Genomic DNA, 25,937 nt, shown 5'->3' with positions numbered 1-25,937 from the left:
GTATTGGGACCGGGAGCGCCAATAAGGATTGACAAGGGGAAGAAATGAAGTCGTGCGACTCTTCATTTCCTATCTCTACGGGCGACTATCTCCGTCCGCAGCCGGGAGCCTTTTTCTTCCCCGCCCCCTCTTCGCGCAGGCGCAAGAGATACCTTTCAGGGCGCGGGACTCTGCGCCTGCCTCAGAACAGGAGGGAGGAGGGAGTGTGTTGAGCGAATCCCGCGTCCCGGGCCCCCCCTCACGTGACTCCCTCCTCCGACCCTCATTGGAGGCACCGGAGGGGAGGGGGCGGAGTCCTGCGTGGCGGCGATCGCCCGGAAGGGAGGCAGGAAGCGGGGCGAGCAGTTGGGCTGGCTTTGCGGTTCGGTGGCCGGCGGCGGCGGCGAGAGGCGCCCACCTGGCCCCGCCCGCAGCACTGGCAGGATGCAGAGCGTCATTAACACGGTGAAGGGGAAGGCGCTGGAGGTGGCCGAGTACCTGACTCCGGTGCTGAAGGTGAGGCCCCTCCCTCAGCCCCGCAATGGAGTGCGCGGGGCAACAGCCGGAGGGAAGGGCGGGGAGGGTCCCCGTTGTCAAGGGTCCTTCCCATGGGGGGTGGGGGGACCCCGCTTTTTCTCTCTCTCCCCCCCGCCAAAATAGCATTTCTGTCGTTGAGAAACCCAGAAGCAGCCCTCAAATAGGCAACCAAGAGCCTTGTGCAACCCTGAAGACTCGCGCGTTTTATTTATTTATAGTTTTACCTTGTAACTAAAAGGAGCCCCTGAAAGCTTTGTGCCAAAACGCCGACAACAAATCGGCAGTGCCAAGGCACCCTTTTCTGTTTCCCCTCACCACTGTTTTTTTTTTTTCCTCCTCTCCCTGGAAAATGGCTACAGTGGAAGCAGGCACCCTCCTCTGTTATATCCCCCTTTTAGGAGGAATGGCCCTTTATGTGACCCATAAAACCGTGCAGGTTGTATGTTTACCCTGCAGGAGCTGTCAAAGGTGGCCTGTCCTCCTCTCTGAAGGTGGCGCGGCCTTGTTCTGTATGTCATGTGGTAACAGTGTGCTTACAGTGCACATTTTCTGTGCTGGTGGTGGGATGTTTTGCAATGGGTAACGGGTTATGTGTTTTGATGTGTTTCGCTGGCCTGTGAACAGGTATCCTGCAAAAGAACTGGTGCAGCACAAACTGAAATATGTTTGCTAAGTACAAAGGTCTTTCATTACTGCTTCAGGTTTCTGAGGAATAAATGCACTCCAGAGCCATAAAGAATGCATGTTCCCCTGCTCTTACAGAACACTATTATGACAGCTTCTTTGGATAAGTGGTGCTGCTGTGTTGCATTGATGCATGGAGAAGAGACACTGTCCTTGGAGAAAACAGTAGAATAAGCATAATTTATTCAGGAGCCAAAGAAAGAATGGAAAAAATCCAGGTGGTGTGTGTATCTGGAGCCTAGAAGTTGTAACTTTTATGAATGGCTCTGCCCATAGTTGGCATTTTTAAAAGCAGATGTGGACTCAGTCCCCACAGCTCTCTGAATGATTGTCATTTTTTAACAGTTCTTCTTTAAACAGATGACAGATGGGAGTTTGTGATAATGTAGAACCAAGCAAATTAAAAGCTGAAAATATGTAAAGTTCAAACTGCATGTTACATTGAATGCATTACAAGCAGCTATGCTTCTGTTTACAGTCATACCTTGGGATAAATTTGCTTCAAGTTAAGTATTTTTGGGTTGTGCTCTGCGGCGACCCGGAAGTAATGGAGCACGTTACTTCTGGGTTTTGCCGCGCACACATGCGCAGATGGTCAAAATGACGTCATGCGCGGAAGCGGCAACGCACGGATGTGGGTTGCATTCGCTTCAGGATGCGAACAGGGCTCCGGAATGGATCCCGTTCGCATCCCAAGGTACCACTGTATTCTTTACTTAATCATAGATGCTCACACTACTGTTATTGGAAGCACAGCAGATGGAGAATGGAATTTATCCCTTCCCTTCTTTGCTGTGACTCTGCTCCCAGAATGGACACCCTTTCTCAATGGCAAAAAGGAGCAGTAAAGACTCTTGGCACCAATGGGAACTTTTTTAAGGAACATTTGTAACCATGTTGGGGGGCAGTTTTGTGGTGTTCACAGCTGGGGTGGGAGGGTATAAACCTCCATTTAATGTTTGCTGTGCTCCTATCCTCCACGGCTTGAGACTATACCCCTCCCATAAAAGCATGACAAAAATTATTTTTAAATGTAGATGCTTATTGCCACTAAGTGAGAGATAATACTGTTGGAGCTCAAACAATATGTAAACATATTCTGTAAGTACTTAAATCAGTATACCTAGATCTGTTTCAAAATATACAACAGTAGCTTGTTTACAAATCTACAAAAGTTACAAACATGTGCAGTATGTGTGTTTTAAGACTAAAAATATATGTATATAGAAATATGCTAGACCACTTTTAGGAACATAAGTTTAAGTATCCTAACTCAAAATTGGTCTTCATGAGCAGAAATGGAAATAACTCTGGCACCTTTTTTTGCATCCCTTTTTTGCTCATCTAAAAGGTTCCATGGCTTCATCTGAATTTCCACTTTAGGATGTCCTAAAAATGAAGATAGAAAAATCCCAAAATTTTGTATTTGTGTGTTTCCTGATTGTATTCTTAAATATGGGCCAAATTTTATGCTTGCTGCAGATGATAGAGGCATTTAAAATGTGAATGGAAAGCAAGAGGTATAAGAAATGACCCTGGTCAAAGTTTGTAGTTATATAGCAGAGCAAAGTTTTTAGTGAATTTCTCATTCTACAGTAATCTTTGATTTTCCCCCACCCCACCCCAATTCTGGGCATGTTTCCCAACCAGACTGCAAAACTTGTCAGTGTATGTTTTGTTAATTTGGGGCAGTACTCAATTAAACAGTTATCCTAGTGCAGTGACTTTTAGCTGTGCAATGTACCACTCCCTCCTCACTCCCCACGAGCCCCTAAATCTGCTCCAGAGGCTGGGGGAACTCTAGGGCAGATTTAGGTGGTGCATGGAGGGCACATGGGAAGAGGAGAGGGGAGGATGGGGAAGTTACATTGTATAGCTAAAAGTTGGTGTTTAGTTGAATACTGCCCGTTATGTCTTGCCTTTAAGGATCTCAGGGTAGTATACACAAGGATATATAACACTATCATCATTTTATGAGGTAGATTAGAAGCTTAGTAATATTGACTTGCCTGGCAGTATAGTTTGTCTTTATCCTGAGACCTTTACTTTCAAATCTAAAAAGACATCTTTTTATTTTTCTTCTCTATTTTGACTGTAGGAATCAAAGTTTAAAGAAACTGGAGTTATCACTCCCGAAGAGGTATGTATACACTTGTCGGCTTGTTTTTCAAAGTAACTTTTTGAAAGTAGTAAAACAAGAAGTTCCTGTTGCAGAGTTTTCTAGTTCCTCTTAATGCAAACTACAGTTGTGACAAAATGCCAGTATTTAGTCCATATTTTCTTGGAAAAGTCATTCACAATTGTGAACATACCAACCAGATCTCTGCACCCACTACAACTGAAATTGTATGTGCACACAACTGGATTTTTCTCTGTAAAAATGCATCGGGTTGGGCTGCAAAACAGATCCCTTTTCTAGCTATTCTAAAATGCACGGTATTTGTAAGCTGCCTTGAGGGATGCTACAGACAAAAAGCTGAGATTTGTACACTTCTTAAATTAGTGCATCAGCTGTTCAAAAATGATTTTAAGAGGAAATGTGGAAATATTACAAAATTTGTAACTGCTTCCTCTTCCTGGGAGGTCTGCAACAGCAAACACAATAATATTTTCAAGTACTTGTTTAGCATCTATTTCAATCAGTATTTTCCTTGGCGTTCTTCTACTATGTTCTAGAGTTTTCTCAGTATATTGGTGCTCTTGTCTATGCAGCTTTCCTTGTAAATGAGGGACATTGTGTTCCCCTCACTAGTCTAGCTGTGGACTGTGTCTAAATACCTGCATGTACCTTTCAATTTGGGTCATGCTGTTATTTTATTTAAAGATTTATATGCTGCTTTTGAAACCACGGGACGCGGGTGGCGCTGTGGGCTAAAGCCTCAGCGCCTAGGGCTTGCCGATCGAAAGGTCGGCGGTTCGAATCCCCGCGGCGGGGTGCGCTCCCGCTGCTCGGTCCCAGCGCCTGCCAACCTAGCAGTTCGAAAGCACCCCCGGGTGCAAGTAGATAAATAGGTACCGCTTACCAGCGGGAAGGTAAACGGCGTTCCGTGTGCTGCGCTGGCTCGCCAGATGCAGCTTTGTCACGCTGGCCACGTGACCCGGAAGTGTCTCCGGACAGCGCTGGCCCCCGGCCAATAGATGTGAGATGGGCGCACAAACCCCAGAGTCTGTCAAGACTGGCCCGTTCGGGCAGGGGTACCTTTACCTTTACCTTTGAAACCAAACATTTTCACAAGCAGCTAACAATCAAGGTCCTAAAAACACTTTAATTCCAGTAGCTTCAAAAATTAAACTAAAATCAGTAGCATAAAGAGATCCCAAACTATTACTATCACAAAACAGCTTTACCATTGAAAATCCAGTCCACACACTATTTTACTTAAACACAGATTGAGATTAAAATGTCTATCAGAGTTGTCTAAAAGCAAATGGGTAAGGAGCAAAATGAAACTTCTTAGGAGGGAGTTCTAAGATGTGGGACCTGAAAAGGCTCTATCTATTGTACCCACCAATCTAATATATTTTTAATGGGCGCCCTGCAAATATGTACTTGTATCTGATCTTATGGCAAACAGTACTTCCAAGTACAGTGGTACCTTGGTAGTTGAACGGCTTGGCTTCCGAACAAATCAGCTCCTGGACACCGCAAACCCAGAAGTGAGTATTCCGGTTTGCGAACGTTTTTCAGAAGCGGAACATCCGATGCGGCTTCTGATTGAGTGCAGGAAGCTCCTGCAGCCAATCGGAAGCCGTGTCTTGGTTTTCGAACCATTTCGGGAGTTGAACGGACTCCCGGAAAGGATTAAATTTGAGAACCAAGGCATCACTGTAATCTGGTCCCAAACAGTTTACGGCTTTAAAGCTCAGTATCAGAATCTTAAATTGGGCCCAGAAGTGAATTATCAAACAGACTTCAGATTACGCGATCTAGGTCTTAATATTTTACCTTGGGACACTAATTTGAAAGGTGCTTGCAAAGTAAGTGTGTAAGACTCGTGTAGCATGTGAAAGAAGGAGAAGACACAAGAGGTAGGGTTAAGAAAATAGGCATGCCCAAGATTCACGTGTCTGTTTTTGGCCCCTGCCTTCACATACCACAAAATGGATGAGGCAGAACTCATGTTTTTTTTACTAAAGCATGGTCAGTTGCAAATGCAGAAGAAAGTAATTGCTCATGACTGTGATCTAGAACATTTCCAATGATGTTACAAATAGCAGGAATACAGAAGTTTGCACTGAACTTAAGAGGTCTTCCCTGTTTTCTTTCCCCTTTTTAAAAAGGAAACTGATTCGTCCAGTTTTGGCATAATATTTGTTTCTACTGTATTACAATTCTTATCAAAGGAACACCAGTACCTGAAGCTTATGGGAGATCTTGCAAACCTTTTTCTGCCACCCAAAATACAAACTTGTTCAGCAAAAAAAATAACTTCTAAAAATTGAATGCTAGCAATTAAGGCTAGATTTTTTGACCTTAATTCCTAAATGTTGATGGAGTGGCAGATTTTTACTGAAGAGGGATTCCCTGATAATAATTTAATCTTTGATGGCAGTGCTTATGGGTTCTTTTTAATCTGTCTTCAAATTATTATATGAAGCCACTGAATACTTACGTTCCATGCTTGGCTAACCAGCAAACTTGCATCAATATTATAATTTAGCTCCCTCTGCTTGCCTGATTTTTAGACTGGACCTTCGCTGCTTTGAACTTAACACACAGTGTGCATAACGGAAAACACATCCTAACAGCAACAAAATTCTCCCCTCCCCATCTTGTTATTTCAGCAAGATGTAAAGATATAGGGTTATATTGAGTGCTGCTGTTCTGTTAGCACAGCAGACTTCTGCTTGTGCAGTGGAACTTCCCACTCCTCCACTGCCATCCACACACCCTCAAAATCTGCTCCAAAGTGTTGAATGATTCCCCAAAACAGATTTGGGGAGCATGTAGGGGAGGAAGGGAAGGGAAAGTCCTGCACTACTTGAGATACAACCTGAATACTTGTTTGGAGATGGATCAGTTAACTATTGTGGTTAGCAAAGCATTTCTACTTCTCCTCTGTTCTGACAGTCCACTAGATTTTCCTAGTAGTTGTTTATTTAGTGCAGATATAAGTGGCTGTTGCTCACTGTCCCAAGAAGTTGACACTGCAATAAATATTTAATATATTAAAGATGGTTTTTCTGTCATTCTGTCTCTAGAGAGAGAAAAGAAAGAACCTTGCTTAGATGTGACTATTTGTGATGGTGATTATTTAGTGCATGGTTCTTTTCGGCTTTCATCACTATATTTTTGGAGCATGTCTTGTGGCTATATGCCTTTAAAATATTTAGTGTGTAAATGCCAGCTGTTGCACTTGGCTTGTGGATCATCCCATTAACAATCTATCCAGGAATCCCATTCCAGTTTGCAAGTTAATTGTGTGACAGTCCCATTCAGACAAAATATTTTCTTGTATATGCATCTGCAGAAATTGTTCAAGGAGCAATTGTCTCTGAATTGGGAAAGACAAATTACTGAGCTGGTATCAGTAGGATTTGATCTCACACTTACTCTGTACAGCTATAAGTCACAATGTTAAAGCTACTGAGGCTGGTGAAACTCTGTATATATCAGATATTTTTCAGCCTTCTTCTGTTTTGTGTTTGGCAGTTTGTGGCAGCAGGAGACCATTTAGTTCACCACTGTCCTACTTGGCAATGGTAAGTAAGATTCTACAGAAACCACCTCAAAAGAATACATAGGGATGGGTAGCACATTCACTGTCTGGTGATTGTGAATGTGCACGTATTTCCCACTGCGTGTGAGAGAGAAACTATACAAAGACGCCTAATTTGTATAATTCTTCCCTCCACCCCACCTGCTTTTTTTGAGAGGGTGTTGCAGAATGGACTTGAGCATGTGTGGCTTACTTCTCAGTTGTATACCATTACTTGAGTGTATCTGCTCTGAATTCCTTTGACTTCTGAACATAAAACATGGACACTTGAAATTGCTCAAGATATGTGTTGTATTTCTTATGAGCTTGTACTGACTTCATTTTCAATTTAGCTTTTAAGATTTATCAGGATACAAAGACAAATATTTAATATACCAAAAGAGGATTTTTTATGTATAGTTAGTGAAACATTAGCCGCACTTTAAAGGTGTTTTTTAGGATTAGAAGAATGGTAGGATTGAAAAATGCCTATCTGTCTGCAACTTGTAACAGGCTTTGAGCAGTTCCTTTGGTTTGAGCTCACAGAAGCCCCTAGTCTTCTTCCTGCAACAGATACAATAAGCTTGATGCATTGCATGTTGTGAAAGGGGAAGCAGAAGAAATCCAATTCTGAGAATGCTCTTTTCATTTAACAGAAGTGGAAATGCAGACTGGGATTCCCTGCACTAGGCAACTAGGTCTGTCTTCCAAAGGGGAAAAATTACTTGGGTAGTTTTCTCTTTTCTTTGTCCTCCCTCCCCCCACCCCTTTCTGTGCCACAGGGCAAATAATCTTTGAAACTGGTCAGAGTGTTTTTGTTTCTGCTTTAGCAGAAACATGATTCGGTTGCATAAGAGCCAGAATTGGTCTCTGATTGTCCGCAGCTTTTCACAGCCTTATTTCATATTTTTAAGGGCTACAGGAGAAGAATTAAAGGTCAAGGCATATCTCCCAACGGACAAACAGTTCTTGGTCACTAGAAATGGTAAGTTTGGCACTAGTGCTGTGATTGTGACTGAATATGCACCAGCCACAGCCCTGCAGATGTATCTTTACTTTCATACTTGCTGTTGAACCAACTTTGATAGGCGTGCCCAGTTTTATATCTTGAGAGTCGCTATGTGAACTTTTGAGATCCTTAGCTTCTTTATGTGCATGACATGGGTAAGCAAACTGTGCTTGTGGTATGGATTACTTGTACAGTGGTGCCTCGCAAGACGAAATTAATTCGTTCCGCAAGTTTTTTCTTCTTGTGAGTTTTTCGTCTTGCGAAGCACGGTTTCCCATAGGAATGCATTGAAAATCAATTAATGCGTTCCTATGGAAACCGCTTGCCAGGCTGGCGGTGCGGAGAAGGGCTTTTCTCCCCACCGCAAGCCTTCAGGACAGGTACGGGAACAGAGGGGAAGGGGCGCAGCGCTTCTCCTCTGTTCCCGGGGCTTGCGGTGGGAGGAGGGTTTTTCCTCCCCACCGCCAACATTCAGAACAGCATTCTGAATGTTGGCGGTGGGAAGGAAAACCCTCCTCCCACCGCAAGTCTTCAGGACAGCCATCCGAAGGCTGGCATGGGGAGAAGGGCTTTTCTCCCCACCGCCAGCCTTCGGAGCAGCCTCCCGAAGGCTGGCGCGGGGAGAAGGGCTTTTCTCCCCACCGCCAGCCTTCAGAGCAGCCTTCCGAAGGCTGGCGCGGGGAGAAGGGCTTTCCGCCCCACCGCCAGCCTTCGGAGCAGCCTCCCGAAGGCTGGCGCGGGGGAGAAGGGCTTTCCGCCCCACCGCCAGCCTTCGGAGGAGCCTTCCGAAGGCTGGCGCGGGGAGAAGGGCTTTCCGCCCCACCGCCAGCCTTCGGAGGAGCCTTCCGAAGGCTGGCGCGGGGAGAAGGGCTTTCCGCCCCACCGCCAGCCTTCGGAGGAGCCTTCCAAAGGCTGGCGCGGGGAGAAGGGCTTTCCGCCCCACCACCAGCCTTCGGAGGAGGTCCGAGGACAGTGGGGAAGAAGCGCTGCGCTTCCCCGCTGTCCCGGAGATTTCCCTATGGGCTTTCGTCTTGCGAAGCAAGCCCATAGGGAAATTCGTTTTGCGAAGCGCCTCCAAAACGGAAAACCCTTTCGTCTAGCGGGTTTTCCGTCTTGCGAGGCGTTCGTCTTGCGGGGTACCACTGTATGAGTAATTTGGTGCTGTTCTGTAAAGATCTTTATGCAATGCATAATGTAGTTCAGATGTGTTGGACTACAGCTCCATCATCCCTGACCATCAGGAGGGCACCACTATGGGGTAGGCTGGCTTGGGTGACTCGATTGGTGAGGGACATAGGGCAGGCAGGTGTTCTTATCCCACAGCAACAGGTTAGACTAGAGGCCTGAATAATTATTTCAATATCTGCTTCTGTCTTGATCCAAAACAACAAAATTGAATGAAGCTGATAAACATGTACTTTATGCAAAACTGAGAGAACATTCAAATACTGTACCAGTTCTTTATGATTATGTCATACTTAGGAAACAGTATAATAGGGTTTTACCCCCCTTACAATACATATGCTGATCCTTAGGTCTTCTGCTTTTAAGCAGCAGTTCCTCTATGTGATGCTGAATCAAATGCTTCAATAACATTCAGGAAGGCACTTGCCCTTAGTGCATATAAGTTTCAATTGACATCTGCACTGCTTGCTAAATGCTTTCAGTGTATTTTAGCTCCTAGCTAAGTTAGTGTCCTTTTTGTGCCTGGACACATTTGGATTCCCCAGAGCAGTAAGCTTCGCTTAAGACTAAACCCATGCTCCAAAAATGTGTGCTGAGATTTGTGAAGTGTATACATCAACCTCCAGTTCTGGAAACCCTGGGATAATTTATCTCCAGCTGATTTTGTGAATGAAGAGTGTTCGTTGTTTTTTGTAGTGCCATGCTATAAGCGATGTAAACAGATGGAGTATTCGGATGAACTGGAAGCCATTATAGAAGAAGATGATGGGGATGGAGGATGGGTGGACACATATCACAATGCAGGTATTGTATATTTCTCTTGTATATTAAGCTTGTAAATGCCCAGCTTGCGGCCTCTATTCTCGTGTACTCTGAATAATGCTCTAGAACACATAAATGTCCAGACCTGGAGACCATCTTCAGATTTTAGTTTTCCTCACTGAATCTCGATCCTTAACCATTTGAAAAAGCAGCCATTGAAAATTATGAGTCACAGTTGCCATCACCCAGGGTTTGGGGTGGGGAGCAGCTGTTTGTAGAATAAAATTATTAGCAGGTTTCTCCCTAGTTCTGACTATATCTGTGCTCTCTACAGGCATTACAGGAGTGACAGAATCCATTAAGGAGATCACACTGGAGAGCAAGGTATTAAGTTGTGAATCTGTGGCTAATATGCTGATGGGTAATACAAAGTGAACCCAGGGCTTTTTTTCAGCCCAAACTTGCCAGAACCCAGTTCTGGCACCTGTCAATGGGCACCATTGCCATTCTAAGAGAACAAGGGAGGTGTTCACGGTGAGTTCCGGCACCTCTTTTTCTAGAAAAATAGCACTGAGTAAACCTAACAACTTGGTATGCTTGCTGGCATAACTGCTTTCCCCGAAGAAAAAATATTTTCCCTTTTATGTCTCCAGTGGATTGGAACAGTAGGTTAGATGCCTAAAATGAATCACAGCAGTAAATCCACTGCATACCTCTGGATTGAGGGAGGCACTCTTCTGTAGAATATGCAAGCATATTCGTGAAAACAAATTCAGGAAATTTTTTGAAGCCCACAGGTAACAGAGCCATGTTGGCTAATGTGAAGGTAGCCAGCCAGAGCAGTGCAGAGATTTAAAGCACATTTTTGTCCTTTTGTTTTGGCGGCTGGTTTAGCTAGGAGAGCAGCTAATTTGTGGTTACATTGCAGCCCCCAAACTGCTGGTTACCTAGAGCAGGGATGGGACTCCTGTGGCTGCCCAAGTGTTTTTATTTATTTATTAAATTTCTATACCACCCTTCATCTGAGAATCACAGGGTGGTTTACAATATAAGGGCACAAACAAACATACATAGCATAGTAAAAGACAAAAGCGACAAACCTTCCCTCCTTCAGTTTAAAAGGCCATAGATTGGCCTGGGAGAAAAGGAGAGGAATGTTTTCACCTGACACCAAAAGATATGTAATGAAGACGCCAGGCAAGCCTCCCTGGGGAAGGCATTTCACAAACGGGGAGCCACCACAGAAAAGGCCTGTTCTCACGTTGTCACTCTCTGGATATGTCATGAAGGAGGCATATGGACACAAGTTGCTGGCCTGCAACTGCCCTTATCCCTGACCATGGGCTGTGCTGGCTGGAGCTGGTGGGAATAGAGTCCCCAGGTTTCCCATCCTTGATGTAGACTGCTCAGGTGAGGGAATGGGTAGGTTTACCCTTGTTCCATCTTATCTAGAAATGGCTGGACTGAGTTGTGCTTATGCTTGGCAAAAGTGCTTCATTCTTACACAAAACATTTCTAATTTTTCCAAACGAGAAAATGTATTCAAGAGTGGTAAAGTTTGCATGCTTTGTGGTTGCTTTCTTCAGTTTTATCCCAGCCAGGGTGTGCAGTCTCTGATGCAGCAAAGGAATGTGAGGTCACCACTTTTTAAAAGATACGGCATGCTTTGAGAGGGCTGTACAATTTGAATTTTAATTGAAAAACTAGCTATAACTCGTGTTGGATTTCATTTAGAGCAGGGCTTTACTGCCATACAATATTTTCATATACCTTCACGATGATCAAGAAACAAGCTTTATTGACACATTTATTGGTACGTTTTTGTTTTGGTACCACAGCGAGTGGCCAGTTTGCAAGTTGGTAGAGTGATTCAGTCTCCCCATTCATGGAATTGCTGAGTGATCTCTTAAGTTTGATGCGTGAATGCTCAGGAACACTGAAACGGTACATTGTTTTTTCTTGTCTTCAAAGGACAATACAAAGTTACCAGAGCGCTCAGGGTCTTGTGATGATGAAGATGATGATGAGGGAGAGGCAGCTGATATGGAAGGTAATGGCCACTCACTTGAAGGAATGCTTCACTAGATCATGTTGTTAGGTATGAAACAGAAGCAAAACAATAATGTTGCCATCATTGCACTTTTGAGTCTATTTTGTGCACGGAATTCTTTCTGCAGAAGATTCCTTCCTGCCTAGCGTTGCAAACTTCACTGCAGTTATTTAAATTCATGAAACAGTCCCTTGAGGTGGAGGGGAATTGGTTGCTGCCAATGAATTCAAACTGTGACTCCAAAGATGATAAGCTAGGAAGAATTTTGTAAACATTAGGACCCAGTTGAGAAAGGAGAAAGTACTGGGGAAACTTTCTTAGTGGAGGTCTTAGAAGGTTAGATGAGTTTTTAATGGGATTCATCTGTATAGATTTAATTCTGAGGCAAGAGGTTTGATTGGGAGTTACTCATCACTTCCAGTGAGGTGTAAAGACTAGAGAAGGGGTTGGCAAGATTTACCCCTCCTGGGCCGGTTCACTTCAACAGAGATCCCTCTATGGGGTGGATTTCACGTGACGCGCCCGCCCGCGATTTCCTGCGCCTGAGCACCCATGATTTCCGGCGTCTGTGCAGACGCAGTTTCCGGCGCCACGGAAGCGAGTCCCTGCACTGTGCCAGTTTAGTACAGCGAGCAGGGACTTGCCAGGCAGCTCAGATCGGGGGCGGCTTGAGGGCCAGTTAAACGACCCCTGTGGGCTGCTTGTGGCCCATGGGCCTTAGGTTGTTGACCCCTGGACTAGAGTATTGGACTCAAATGTAGGAAATCAGATTCAAATACCTGCACAGTTGTGAAGCTCTGTTACTTCATCACAGGGTTGTGGTGAAGTTAAAATGCCCCTTGGAACCCCTTGCAGGAAAGAGTTAAAGTACTTCCTTCATGAAGCAATAAATTTAAAAGTAATATACCTTATTTTTCGCCCTATAGGACGCACCGGCCCATAGGACGCACCCAGATTTTGGGGGGGGGGGGAATAAAGGAAAAATAATTATCCCCCCCCCAGGCGCGGGGCTGGGGAAGCTCGGGCTTTGGCAGCTTTGGCATCGCTCTGGGAGCTTGTGGGGCTGGGGGCGGGGAAAGCGGAGCTTCCCCCTCCCCCAGCCCCCAGAACAGGATCCAGAGCGATGCCGAAGCTGCGTGCAGCTTTGGCATCACTCTGGGAGCTTGCGGGGCTGGAGGAGGGGAAAGCGTAGCTTCCCCCTCCCCCAGCCCCCAGAACGGGACCCAGAGACATGTGGAAGCTGCGTGCAGCTTTGGCATCGCTCTGGGAGCTTGCGGGGCTGGAGGAGGGGAAAGCGGAGCTTCCCCCTCCCCCAGCCCCCAGAACGGGACCCAGAGCCATGTGGAAGCTGCATGCAGCTTTGGCATCGCTCTGGGAGCTTGCGGGGCTGGAGGAGGGGAAAGCGGAGCTTCCCCCTCCCCCAGCCCCCAGAACGGGACCCAGAGCCATGTGGAAGCTGCGTGCAGCTTTGGCATCGCTCTGGGAGCTTGTGGGGCTGGAGGAGGGGAAAGCCCTCCGCCAGCCTTCTAGCCAAGTCGGGGGACAGTGGGGAAGGCGCGCTGCGCCTCTCCCGCTGTCCCCCGAGTTTGCGGGGCTGGCGACAGGGAGGAGCAGGCTCCCCCCCAGCCTTCTAGCCAAGTCGGGGGACAGTGGGAAAGGCGCGCTGTGCCTCTCCCGCTGTCCCCCGAGTTTGCGGGGCTGGCGACGGGGAGGAGCAGGCTTCTCCCCCCCGCCAGCCTTCTAGCCAAGTCGGGGGACAGTGGGAAAGGCGCGCTGCGCCTCTCCTGCTGTCCCCTGAGTTTGCGGGGCTGGCGACGGGGAGGAGCAGGCTTCCCCCCCCCCCCCCCGCCAGCCTTCTAGCCAAGTCGGGAGACAGCGGGAAAGGCACGTTGCGCCTCTCCCGCTGTCCCCCGAGTTTGCGGGGCTGGTGATGGGGCTCTCCTGAAGCCTGGAGAACAAGAGGGGTCAGTGCGCACCGACCCCTATTGCTCTCCAGGCTTCAGCGAAAGCCTGCATTCGCCCCATAAGACGCACACACATTTCCCCTTCATTTTTGGTGGGGAAAAAGTGCATCCTATAGGGCGAAAAATACGGTAGTCAAGGAGTCACTCACTGGAGCTGAGAGTACATGGAAGAAACGTTGTGTTATGTAAGATGGAATGTAAGTGATACAAAACTAACCCAAGATTGTTTTTGTTTTGCTCCATCCAAATAGTCATGATTCTACTAGCCATCCTGAGTATCTTGAGGAAAGGTGGGGTGCAAGTGTGAAAGACTGATAAGACCTTCTTATTTTTAAATTTCTCTACCAGTAGTCTAACGAATCAATACGAGGAACTTAAAAGATGTAGTCTTAAATTACTATACAGTAATCCACAACTAGCCTGACAACTCAGTGGCATTCTGATGAGTAGGGCACAATACTTCCAAGGGACAGATTAGATGAAAAGAAGCCAACCTAGTAGAAAGGATTATACCAAGGCAAATTAAAATAATGACAAGTTACACTGTAGTCTTAAGAGAGAGAAATGGCATGCCATTTGGGGAGCCCTCTGGAGCAGATTTTGGGGGCACATGAAGATGAGGGTGAAGTACCTTGAGCTTAAATCTGCTCACACAAATTTGGTTTCCACCTAATCTCTACTAATCACTTTGTGGTCATTAACAAATATGGAAAAAAGATGCCAAGAGGACAGAATTGGCCCCTTTTAAGTTTTGGAACGCATAAGAAAAGTATATGCTCCTAAATATAAAAACTAATTCAGAAGTAATTATAGGTGTATCGCTAGGAAATAATATCAAATTCATAATCTTTATACAAAAAAGAATGGTAAAATTCCACCATAGAATATATTTATATTTACATTTCCGGTGGGAGCTCTACCATAAAGCTGCTTTAACCATGAGTGGTTTTTCAACCACACTTTCCCTTCTTTTCCTTTTCTCAACTCTCTATAATTTGCTTGGGGTCCTCTATCTTAACCTACACTGCTCCTTTTCTTTCACCCTGATTTTGCTTGCCTCTTGGGCACTCTACCCAGCCCTCAGCCTGCCTGCTTTTTCCTACCACCCTAACACAGAGAATGTTTGTGACCATTCTGTGACAACACAGCAGCTTATCCCGTGGGTGGGGTGACAACTGGTTAACAACATAGCATGTGCACCTCAATATAATTTAATGTTTATATTGAGGAATACATTCTTTGTTACAGCATACACTGCAAAGTGTATTTTTATAAACTTGATAACTTCATTCTTAATCTGCATCTTCCTTGAACACCCTGGACACACATAAATATTTAACAAAAGCAGTAAATAGTAACATGATTTTTTATATCCTTTCAGATTATGAAGAGAGTGGGCTATTGGAGACAGATGATGTAAGTGCACTGTGTTCATTGGGCAGCAGCAATGTGTCCAGTAGCATATTCTTTTTAAAACTGCATGTGGACTTCATATGTATGTTTTCATTAAAAACTAACCACCAATTCAATGAAGAGAGTTTATACCACCACCTAATGCCTGCCAGAGTCGGTCACAACTGGACCTAATGGTCAGGGGTCCCTTTACCTTTACCTAATGCCTGTAGTCATTGAATTTGGTAGGGAGTGGGCAACAGCTGACATTTTAAAGCTATCAATTTATTTCTTAAAATCTTGAGCAGGCAACATTGGATACAAGAAAAATAGTGGAAGCTGCCAAGGCAAAAGCTGATGTTGGAGGAGGAGGAGGAGGAGAAGAAGAAGATATCCTACAGACCAGGACGTATGACCTTTACATCACATATGACAAATACTACCAAACACCAAGGCTCTGGTTATTTGGTTATGATGAGGTACAACATTCTTTTTTCCTTATTTGAATCTGTTCAGAGCTCAGTAGTGCAATAAAATTGGTAATAAGTTATGGCAAGGCGGCCTCAGACATACTGTGTCAAAGATCATGCAGCCTTCTGCAAACAAATGTAAACAAGCTTTCTTTAGTGTCGCTCTTGCAATAAGCTTACTTTTGTGGTGCGCGCTGGAAGTCAGCAAGAAAAGAACGGAACTTGTTTCTTGCACTCAGCTCCCTGTTGACCAAATACATATTTTTCATTTTTGCAATTCCAGTGGGCTTTGACTATATGTGATTTTGGCTGTAGGCACAATCTGCAAAATGTAACCGCCACCTAAGTTGCAGGCTTATTGTATGAGGCTTGCAAAGCAAGTTCTGTTTTATGTTGCTGTTATTAATTTCATTTTTATACTACTTTACTTTTTTGGGGGGGAATCAAATTAGTTAATGATGATAATAATTTTATTATTTGTACCCGCCTATCTGACTTGATTGCCTCGCCACTCTGGATGGTTTCCAGCAGATATAAAAAGATAATAAAACACCAAACATTAAAACTTCCCTATACAGGGTTGCCTTCAGATGTCTTCTATAAGTTGTATAATTATCTCCTTGGGATCTGATGGGAGGGCGTTCCACAGGGCAGGCACCACTACTGAGAAGGCCCTCTGCCTGGTTCAGTGTAACTTCTTGCTGTGAGGGAAGCACCAGAAGGCCCTTGGAGCTGAACCTCACTGTCAGGCTGAACAATTGGGGTGGAGATGCTCTTTCAGGTATACAGGGCCAAGGTGATTTAGGGCTTTAAAGGTCAGTAACTTTAAATTGTGCTTGGAAACATATGGGGAGCCAATGTAGATCCTTTAAGACCAGTGTTACATGGTCCCAGCGGCTACTCCAAGTCACCAGTCTGGCAGCTGCGTTCTGGATTAGTTATAGTTTCTGAGTCACCTTCAAAGGAAGCTCCACGCAGAGTATTCCAAACGGGAGATAACCAGAGCACACTAAAACATCAAATAAAGCAATCCAGAATAAAACACTATTTGCTTGCCTGAAATTCTTTGTTTAATTACAGAGAAGGAATCTATGCAATTTGTCTTTACTTCTCTTTCTCTCTCTCACTTTAGCAACGACAGCCATTAACTGTAGACTATATGTATGAAGATATTAGTCAAGACCATGTCAAAAAGACTGTGACAATTGAAAACCATCCCCATCTTCCTCCGCCTCCAATGTGTTCAGTTCATCCGTGCAGGTATACCTCAGTCTGCATTCTAACAGCATATGAAAATATTCATGAAAAAAGTTTTGGTGGATGAAATGTGTTTTGTATTCTGGCCACTTTTTAGCATCTTTGTATTCTTTATTGGTCTTAAACTCTGAAACCCTTTTCCCCAGCACTCAGTTCAAACTGCTCTCATTCTAATGTATTGGGTCTGTTACATAGTGCACAGTGTCATTTGAGCGGACTTCCACTCGTGCAATGGGAAGTCCTCTTCTTCCCTTTCCCCCTTCCCTGCAACTCTTGCCCATCCTGCATGTGTTCTTAAAGGCTCCCCCAATCTCTGGAGTAGATCTTGGGTGTTGTAGGGAGCTGCATGGAGACAGGAAATCTATTCTGCCAGTTGTGTCCTGCTAGTGGGTGGATACTGTTGGATTTTGCCCATTGGACTTTGATGGCCACTGTGAAGTCAGACTGCTGGGGTCTTGCCAACTAAAAGTAAATTTTCTGGTTTGTTTCCACTTTTCAAACTCTCCAGAAGGTGTCAGGCAATCATCCTGGAAATGAGAACAGTTGTCATGCTTCAAGCTGCAATCTCAGGCTCTGCTACTTGGGTTTCTTTGTTTTATTTTTAAAAAAATCTTTTCAGGCTGTCTGTTTACACAAAACGTCACATTTTGCTGTATGGACAGAAGATGCATTTGTCTTCACTCTAAAGCCCTAATCTTCTTGTTGAACTCTTGAAATACACCTGCTTAAGGTGTTGAAGTTAAATGTTCTGCTTAGGCTGTTTACTTCCATCATTTTGTTTTTGCAGTTTAAAAGGGTGGGTAGATTCTGTGATTCTCCTTCATTTTAATAACAGGAGCATGCTAACTTTTAAAACTCATTTTAAAAGTCCAGTTCTGTGCTCTGCCAAAGTCCCTTTGACTTTGTAGTCAAAAGGACAGTTTAGCATCTCTGGCAAAAGAGACTGAACAATGCTGAATGGAAATCTCTGGGAATAACAGCATGACTAATTTTTAAAAATAAACTCTTATTGGGCACAAGTAGCTCAAGTCCTTTTCTGTCAGCAAACAGGAGTGGGGGCTATATTGCTGTTAATATTCCTGTACTGAGAAGTTTGGACCCCTTAAGTCTGGAAAAGGAAGTCGAAATGTAGTGCCAAACTCTGTTGTCCAACTGTTCTGCCATTTTGGCCACTTCAAGGTCTGTGTTTGACCAAGTTGAACTGAAGGAGTTGAAAACAATATCTCCTGAGATTAGCATGCTAAGGGCTTTCCTCTACCTTATTATTAAATGCACATAAAATAGCAAGTCTATCATGTACAACAGACTTATTGTATTAAAGCCTGATAACAAGCCACTGGTGTTAATGGGCAACGGGAGCCCAGTAAGAATGCAAGAATAATATGAAACCAATGTTTGCTCAGAGTTTCCCAATATTGTGTTACGCTGAGCTTTATTTTGCTCATTCTGCTGCACAACATCTGTTCTCAAAAATGTGGCAATCATTTCCTTAGTAGTATTCATGATGAACTCACTAAGATGGTTAATAGACTGGCACAGTTTTCACTTCTGCAACTTGAAGTAAAATCTGGTGTCCCTTGAGTTCTTGTGCTGTTGGCGGAATCCTTTTTTTCCATTTCCATTTTCATTTTCTGAATTGTTTAAAAACAGCAGTTTTCCATCCATGTTGTTTAGCTTTCTTAAAGTATTTCATTAGTTAATTAACATGCAAAGTTGTGTTCAGCATCAGCATCCTCCCAAGTTTTCAGCATGTTGTTTTGGAAAAGACTTCCAATAGTTATTGGCTCTGATGGCGTTGGGCTGCTTGTCCTGCTCTCATCACTGTCTTCCTTTTACTTTTCCAGCTTCAGCAGTTGTGTGAGGGTATGTTACGGGAAAGAGTTACTGGGAATTGGTTTTAAAATACTCACCACTTGGGACTGTGCTGAGTGCTTAATGAGGTTCATCGCAAAGGCTGCAACCCTAGTTAATGCAGTACTGCTGTTTCCTTGTCGTGATTCTGTTAGAAACGAAGTCCTTGAATAGGGTGATTGCGATAGATAGTGGAAGAAATACTGGTTTGAGTAATGTTTTAAGCAACCGCTAAATACTATACTACCTCCAGGTAGTGATGTCTGCTTTGGATGCCTATGTGTTAACTCTGTGTTAGAAGGCCTATCCATTAGCTGTGTCCAGTAGCATTCAATCCCTGATAACCTCCCTGGTCCTGTTCAGTCTGCATTGGATTGAGAGGAAGTTGTAATACCAGCCTTGTTGGCATACAGTTCTCCCGTGCTGCCACATTATCTCTGCCAGTCCCACTAATAACAATGATAAAATAGGAGTAGAGTGAATACTAGTGCAGACCTGCCTTGCTGTTGCCCAAGCAGTAACCAGAGATGGCTTGAAGTAGCTATTTAAACTTTATTTTTCAATCCTCATTGCTTGCTTCTGCCGCCAAGAACTATCTTGCATACAAACTATAATCAAATAACTTACTGTATTATACAGTAATGCAATATATGTATATTTCAAGATATTCCCCATTTGCTTTCAGACATGCGGAAGTGATGAAGAAAATCATTGAAACTGTGGCAGAAGGTGGGGGAGAACTTGGAGTTCATATGTATCCTTTTATCTATCTGCCAAAAATAAATGAGTGTGTTTGTTTTTTTAGAAAAGGGCTCTGCACTGATTCTTTGTCTGTTTTTAAAATTGTATTCTCCCACTTTCCCCTCAAGCGCATGTTCAAGTTTCAGGGGGCGCTGCTACACTCAGCTGTGCTAAGGGAATCAGAGTGACTGCCTTATAAGAATGGGTGTGACTATCACTAGGTGATGTGAATAGAAAAGATTCTTATAATTAATCCATGGGTCACACATGGCTAAGCCTAAAAACGAGTGGTATCCATGGAAGTAGTTCTATTAGTGCAAGGACGTATGGCTGTGCAGTGGAACATCTCCTCTACTTACTCCCTTCTCTTCTGTGTTCCCCCTGAATCTGTTCTGGGGGTTCACCCATATTTGGGGACGGCGTATAGGGTGTGGAGAGGCAGGAGACGTTCTGTTGCACCTCCAGAAGTGTACTTTGTTGGATACCATCCAATGTAATTTTCCTTAATGCAGTGTTATTGGTGATATCCATCTAAGTTAGAGAGTATGAATGATAAAACTGATCAATTAATACTAGCTATAATGGCTACTTTCTACCACAATGGTTGGAGCTTGTATGTCTCTGAATACTCTTCACTGGTGAGCACAAGTGGGAAGAGTACCATTGTACAATGGTACCTTGGGTTACAGATGCTTCAGGTTACAGACTCTGCTAACCCAGAAATAGTACCTCGGATTAAGAACTTTGCTTCAGGATGAGAACAGAAATCGTGCGGCAGCGGGAGGCCCCATTAACTAAAGTAGTACCTCAGGTTAAGAACAGTTTCAGGTTAAGGACAGACCTCCAGAACAAATTAAGTTCTTAACCCGAGGTACCACTGTACTTGTATACTGCATACAGGCTTCCCATAGACACCTGTTTGGCCACTGGATAGATGCTTGACCTGATCCAGTAGATTACTTAAGTCCATTGTTCCCAATGGGCCTAGTTTGCATAGGCAGCAATAACTATAATAAAAACTAATTGTTCAGTCGTCTTTATGCATGGCACTCTCTGGCCATTAAAACTGTTCCACTAGACTAGATTGGTAGCCTTATCTATCTTTTTCCAAAGAGGCACATTGATGCTTGACTGTTGAGGAAGGTTGAATTGTTTAAACTTGTGGTTTTTACTTTGCTGCTTTGGGGTTAAAAACTTGCTTCTCCTTGTGGAACTACTGGGTTGATTTTCCTTAATTAAATATTCAGGTACCTTCTAATTTTTTTGAAATTTGTACAAGCAGTCATTCCGACAATAGAATATGACTACACGAGGCACTTTACGATGTAATTAGGGGAAAGAATGTTTATGCTAATTATTGATTCTAATTTTTAAAAAGAATAACCCATACCTGTGACTGACTTGTTTATCCACCATGGTATACAATTTCTGTAATGTACCACTTCTATCAAGTTTATGCATCAAAATAAAATTCCACTACCAGCCTTACTTTTTAATAAAGACCTTTATGTGTAAAAATAAATAATAAAACACTTTTTTTTCATTCCTGTGCTGTGGGTACATAGAGGGTTTTTCTTTTTCTTTGACATATAGTACTGCGAAGACTGGGGAAAAGAAAGAAAAGAAAAGCTCAAACCAAGATCCCAATTCATGTTTGTTTTTAATAAAATTTCTGAGAATTTTTTAAAGTAAAATTTTAGCAAGACATGAAGTGGAAAATAATGTGTGATTTCTGACTAGTGGCATTTCAGAATAAATTGACCAAGTCGCTTAGGTAGATCTTAATACACACACCTTAAGGCACACCTGATTTTCCAAGTGCACATTAGTCTAGGTCCCTATTTGACGCTAGAAACCCAGCTCCTCTCATGCTCCTTTGAACATCAGATGGGAATGAAAGCATGACTGGGTGTGAAGACTAGGAAAAGATGTGGCATCACTTTTTTCAGTTTAATGCTAATATACTGAAGAAAAGCATGTGCAGCTAGTGAAAGTTGCATCCAGAACTATACCTGGCATGTGCTTTTCTATCTGGAATACTAAATTTCTGTCTGCAAAGATAGTACTCAAACCTTGTTTTCAGAAGTTTCAGCTTACGTTGCACCAATCTCCTTAATGACATGGTTGCCTTCCCTTTTTATGTCACCTGTACATGAATGCCCTCTTACACAGTAAAGATATAGATACCTTTTCCCCACTTTCTACACTGCGTGTTCTTTTAACTAGGAAGTTGTTGGGTTGAAAATGAACGACAGACGAGCAGGTAGGTGTCATACGGGAGGCGTCTCTGGAGCAAGCCCCGGAGAGTCCCTTTTATTGAATATTACTGCGTTTGCCACGTGTGTGTTTGTTGCTGATTGGTTAACATAAGTACAAAGCAAGGGTTGCATATAAGACATTAATTATTGCATATAAGACATTAATCATAGACAGGTTAAAGGTTTGGAAAAGGAACACGGAGTTTACACAGGCATGGTTTCGGACTGCCCGTACCAGAGTGGTACGAAAAAGGAATGTACAAGGAGGGGTAAGTACAGATTGATATGGTGTGAACTCAAGGTGAACAGGACGTGCCAGGGTGATGATGGAATGTCTTAGCATCAGCACGGTTTGTGCAGCGTGAGCAAAACAAAGCTTAGAAGCAAGACTTCCCATCATGCCACAGTTATGTGCAGAAGCAATGCTTTCCTTCAGGAAGTGAGATCAGAAATGTCAAGTGTCAAGGAGGATTCAAGGAAATTGGCCTCTTCTTGCTGCTGTTGCAGTTGGAAGGAATAGGAAGCAGCTGTCTTCCACCCAGCAGTCAACTTGCGTCAACCGAAAAAATGTTCTCAATAAGTGAAAATAATACAGCTTTTTGCATACCTTCTGATGGGATGGTGGAAGAACCTTATTGGCTCCATTTATACCATGGAAGAAAAATGATAAGATTCATAAAAATAGAGTGTGGAAACTACAACATATAGTTCAGTTAGAACCTATTCTATTCTTCTATGGATGTTGGCAAATGCATTTCCCTATCATGGCCAACATTTTTACATAGGAGTTGTGAATTTAAGATTTACCGTATTTTTTGCTCTATAAGACTCACTTTTTCCCTCCTAAAAAGTAAGGGGAAATGTGTGTGCCTCTTATGGAGCGAATGCAGGCTGCACAGCTATCGCTGAAGCCAGCACAGCAAGAGCGAGAGCTGCGCAGCGCCTCTTGTTCTGCTGGCTTCACAGCGAAGCGGGAGGAGGAATAGAAGGGAGCGAGAGCTGCGTAGCTATCCCAGAAGCCAGAACAGCAAGAGAGATTGCTGCTTTCGCTGCGCAGCGATCCCTCTTGCTGTTCTGGCTTCTGGGATTCAGAATATTTTTTTCCTTCTTTTCCTCCTCCAAGAACTAGGTGCGTCTTATGGTCTCGTGCGTCTTATAGAGTGAAAAATACGGTAAAAAAAATAACGGTAAAAAAATACGGTAAAGCTGATGTTCCATCCACTAAATTTCTGCTGCAAAAAAGTAACACTGTTCAACTTACGTTTCAGATAACTTCATGTTTCCCGAAGTATCTTAAACAGTGCTCGCTTTAGACTAAATGCTTACAAGCGGCTTCTAATCTGTTTTTGAGCATTTTAATAATCTCTTTTACAGCAATAACAGTGGGAACGGAAATGCATGTTTTTTAATGCAACCTTTTGCAAGTCAAATGGAAATATAACACAACCCAAAGATTTGGACAGGTTCTTTTGTGTTCTGGACATGGCGTGGGGGTAAGGGTGAAATCTGCAGATCACGACCCATCATTCTGTTCATTATACTGCTATTACATAGGTAAAATCACGTGCCCCTTCCCTTTTCTAGCAACAGCTTGTGTTCCAAAACTCTGCTTTCTTAAATCGCATCATGTGTTTTAATTGCCTCTCCCACTTCAGGTAAAAACAACTATTTTACAGGTTCCTATGGCACTAATCTCATTATTGTAATTCAGAAGTTATAAAACGATAGCAAAACCCAGAGGTAAACATGGCTTCTTTTTCTGTGACGTAGAAAATGATAGCAGTGATTGGTTTGCTGTCCCCAGTTCAGAATCCTCTGGAGGCAACCTGCCAAGTCCCAGTCTCCCACGTGCATTCCCCCAAAAGGACCTGATTGTTTGCTGCTGGTAAATATTAACTTCCCTCTGTTTGCGAACTAGGGAGAAGAAATAAAATAACACTTCTGTGCTCACTGCATACATGGTCTGGAGTTATATTCTGGGCACCATTTGAAAAGCATTGCATGGCTGTCTTTTCCATTTTGAAGCTGACCTCGGAGCAAGAAAGAGCAAGGTGGTTCATCTAGTAATGTTTACCCTGGCTACAACGTTAAAAGCCCTGTTGTCACAAATATGTGCCCAGGCTAGCTCCAACGGCACTTGAGAATTTAGATCTCTAAAAACTGATACTCTGGATCAGTGTTTTCCAACCTTTTTTATAATTTATACAAAATACAATTACATAAAATGATAGAAACATAATGAAATATTGTTGAGGCAGAAAAAAAACATAGAATCATAGAGCTGGAAAGGACCCTAAGGGTCATCTAGTCCAACCCCCTGCAATGTAGGGAACTCGGCTAAAGCATCCATGACAGATGGCCATCCAACCTCTGCTTAGAAACCTCCAAGGAAGGAGAGTCCAGAACCTCCAGGGGAATATCCATCTTCCATTTATTATAAAAAGTAAGCAACACTTATTTGACCCCAGTTATTTGACACAGAGTGGGAAACCTACAGATACAGTCCAAAAGGCACACAGGGAGTTCTGTGTATATAGGAGAATTTTAAAAAGCAAGTCCTCACTGACCTGGTGCAAAAAGATCTTGACATGCAGAGGAAGCCTGGCTGCCTAGATAAAACACCATAGCCACACACCGTTATGTGGGAGTAAGGCCCACTGATACCAGTTTCCCAATGTTTGGCTCCCAATGTCTCAAGTCAGCAGGAGTTTTAAATCACTACATTTAGTACACTAGATGTTGGTGTTCGGACAGAATACAAGCTGATAAGACAAGTTTTCAAGTGGTGTTATTCCACCTACAAAATAGTGTAAGTTGCCTCATAGATTTAACACTATAAAGTTCAGCAACTCTAGGCTGGATTAGTGGCCCAATGGGCTCTGGGCTCTGAGCTCCAATATACCTGTGTATATTGTGTGTGTGGTTTCCTGCCCTTTAATACAGGTGGGCTTAATAATTATTAATAATGTTTTATTTCATAATTTTATTATTTATACCCCACCCATCTGGCTGAGTTTCCCCAGCCACTCTGGGTGGCTTCCAGAACATATAAAAACATAATAAAAGTCAAACTCCCCGATACAGGGCTGCCTTCAGATTGTTCTTTATCTCCTAGACATCTGATGGGAGGGTATTCCACAGGGAGGACACCACTACTGAGAAGGTCCTCTGCCTGTTTACAGCTCCCATCATTGCTGGCTGGTGCAGAAGGGAATTGTAGTTCCCAAATCTGGAGGGTTCCATATTAGCTACCACAGGGTTAGAGTGGGAGACTGGGGTTGGGGAGCCCCAAGTTCAAACCTTGCTTAGCCATGAAGCTTGTGGGTTGGATGACCTTATGCCCATCGATTCAGCCTGGTTTACTCCATAGATTTGTTGTGAGGAGAAAATGAGGGAACAACCAGGCATGTTGCCTTGAGCTCTTTGAAGAAAGAGTCAGATACTCGTGTTCCACAGGCCCCTACTGTACTAGCAGGCCCTTGACTACTAACTGGTTGTTGTGACAGGGTCTTCTGAGGGTTACTTATTCATTTTCTGGAAAAATATTTATCGTGGGTTTATAGTTTTATCTGCTTTCATTTATGTTGTGAGCTGCCTTGGGTCCTGCACCAGAGAAAGGCGGGATATACCGTATTTTTCACTCTATAGGACGCACCCGACCACAAGACACCTGGTTTTAGAGGCTGAAGGGGCGCTGTGCAGAGAGGGAAAGCTGTGCAGCGCCTCTCCAGCGATGCAAAGCCAGGAGAGCAAGAGGGATCGGTGCGCGCTGATCCCTCTTGCTCTCCTGGCTTCAGCGAAAGCAACGTGAAGCTTCCGGAGCGCAGCGGGAGCAGTCCCGCTGCGCTCCGGAGGCTTCGCGTTGCTTTTGCTGAAGCCATGGAGCCTGCATTTGCTCCATAAGACGCACACACATTTCCCCTTAATTTTTGGAGGGGGAAAGGTGCGTCTTATAGAGCGAAAAATACGGTAAACAGAATCATGGAATTAGTATTTATGTAGTGAAATGGTGTTCTCGCCTTCAGACCACAGTTTTAAGTAGTGCTCTTCCCTCCTCCCCAAACTGGCCAACCTTGGGCTACTATTGGCCAAAGCTTTC

General features: G+C 43.8%; 1 protein-coding gene across 1 annotated transcript; it reads left to right on the top strand.

Annotated features, from left to right (window-relative positions):
* Positions 1-293: 293 nt before the first annotated feature.
* Positions 294-21,123, top strand: ATG3 (autophagy related 3). Its single transcript, XM_081199065.1, has 12 exons — positions 294-495; positions 3,299-3,340; positions 6,854-6,903; positions 7,814-7,884; positions 9,790-9,897; positions 10,190-10,239; positions 11,827-11,905; positions 15,251-15,285; positions 15,570-15,740; positions 16,864-16,991; positions 19,525-19,593; positions 20,828-21,123. Exons 1-12 carry the CDS (start codon positions 424-426, stop codon positions 20,907-20,909), a joined length of 957 nt encoding a protein of 318 aa, XP_081055191.1. The 5' UTR covers positions 294-423; the 3' UTR covers positions 20,910-21,123.
* Positions 21,124-25,937: the final 4,814 nt, after the last annotated feature.

This window comes from Podarcis bocagei (genome assembly GCF_964188305.1).
Source record: "Podarcis bocagei genome assembly, chromosome: 6".
Classification (NCBI taxonomy): Eukaryota; Metazoa; Chordata; class Lepidosauria; order Squamata; family Lacertidae; genus Podarcis; species Podarcis bocagei.
Note: the sequence above shows the minus strand (reverse complement) of the source record. Positions and strands in the feature narration are given on the sequence as shown.

Bases quoted from the DNA above. Each gene is read 5' to 3' on its own strand.
- ATG3 (XM_081199065.1), top strand. From the start codon at position 424: ATGCAGAGCGTCATTAACACGGTGAAGGGGAAGGCGCTGGAGGTGGCC. The intron at 15,286-15,569 runs GTAAGTGCACTG...AATCTTGAGCAG, and splicing joins GGCTATTGGAGACAGATGAT to GCAACATTGGATACAAGAAA. The intron at 19,594-20,827 runs GTATCCTTTTAT...TTAAATATTCAG, and splicing joins GGAGAACTTGGAGTTCATAT to GTACCTTCTAATTTTTTTGA.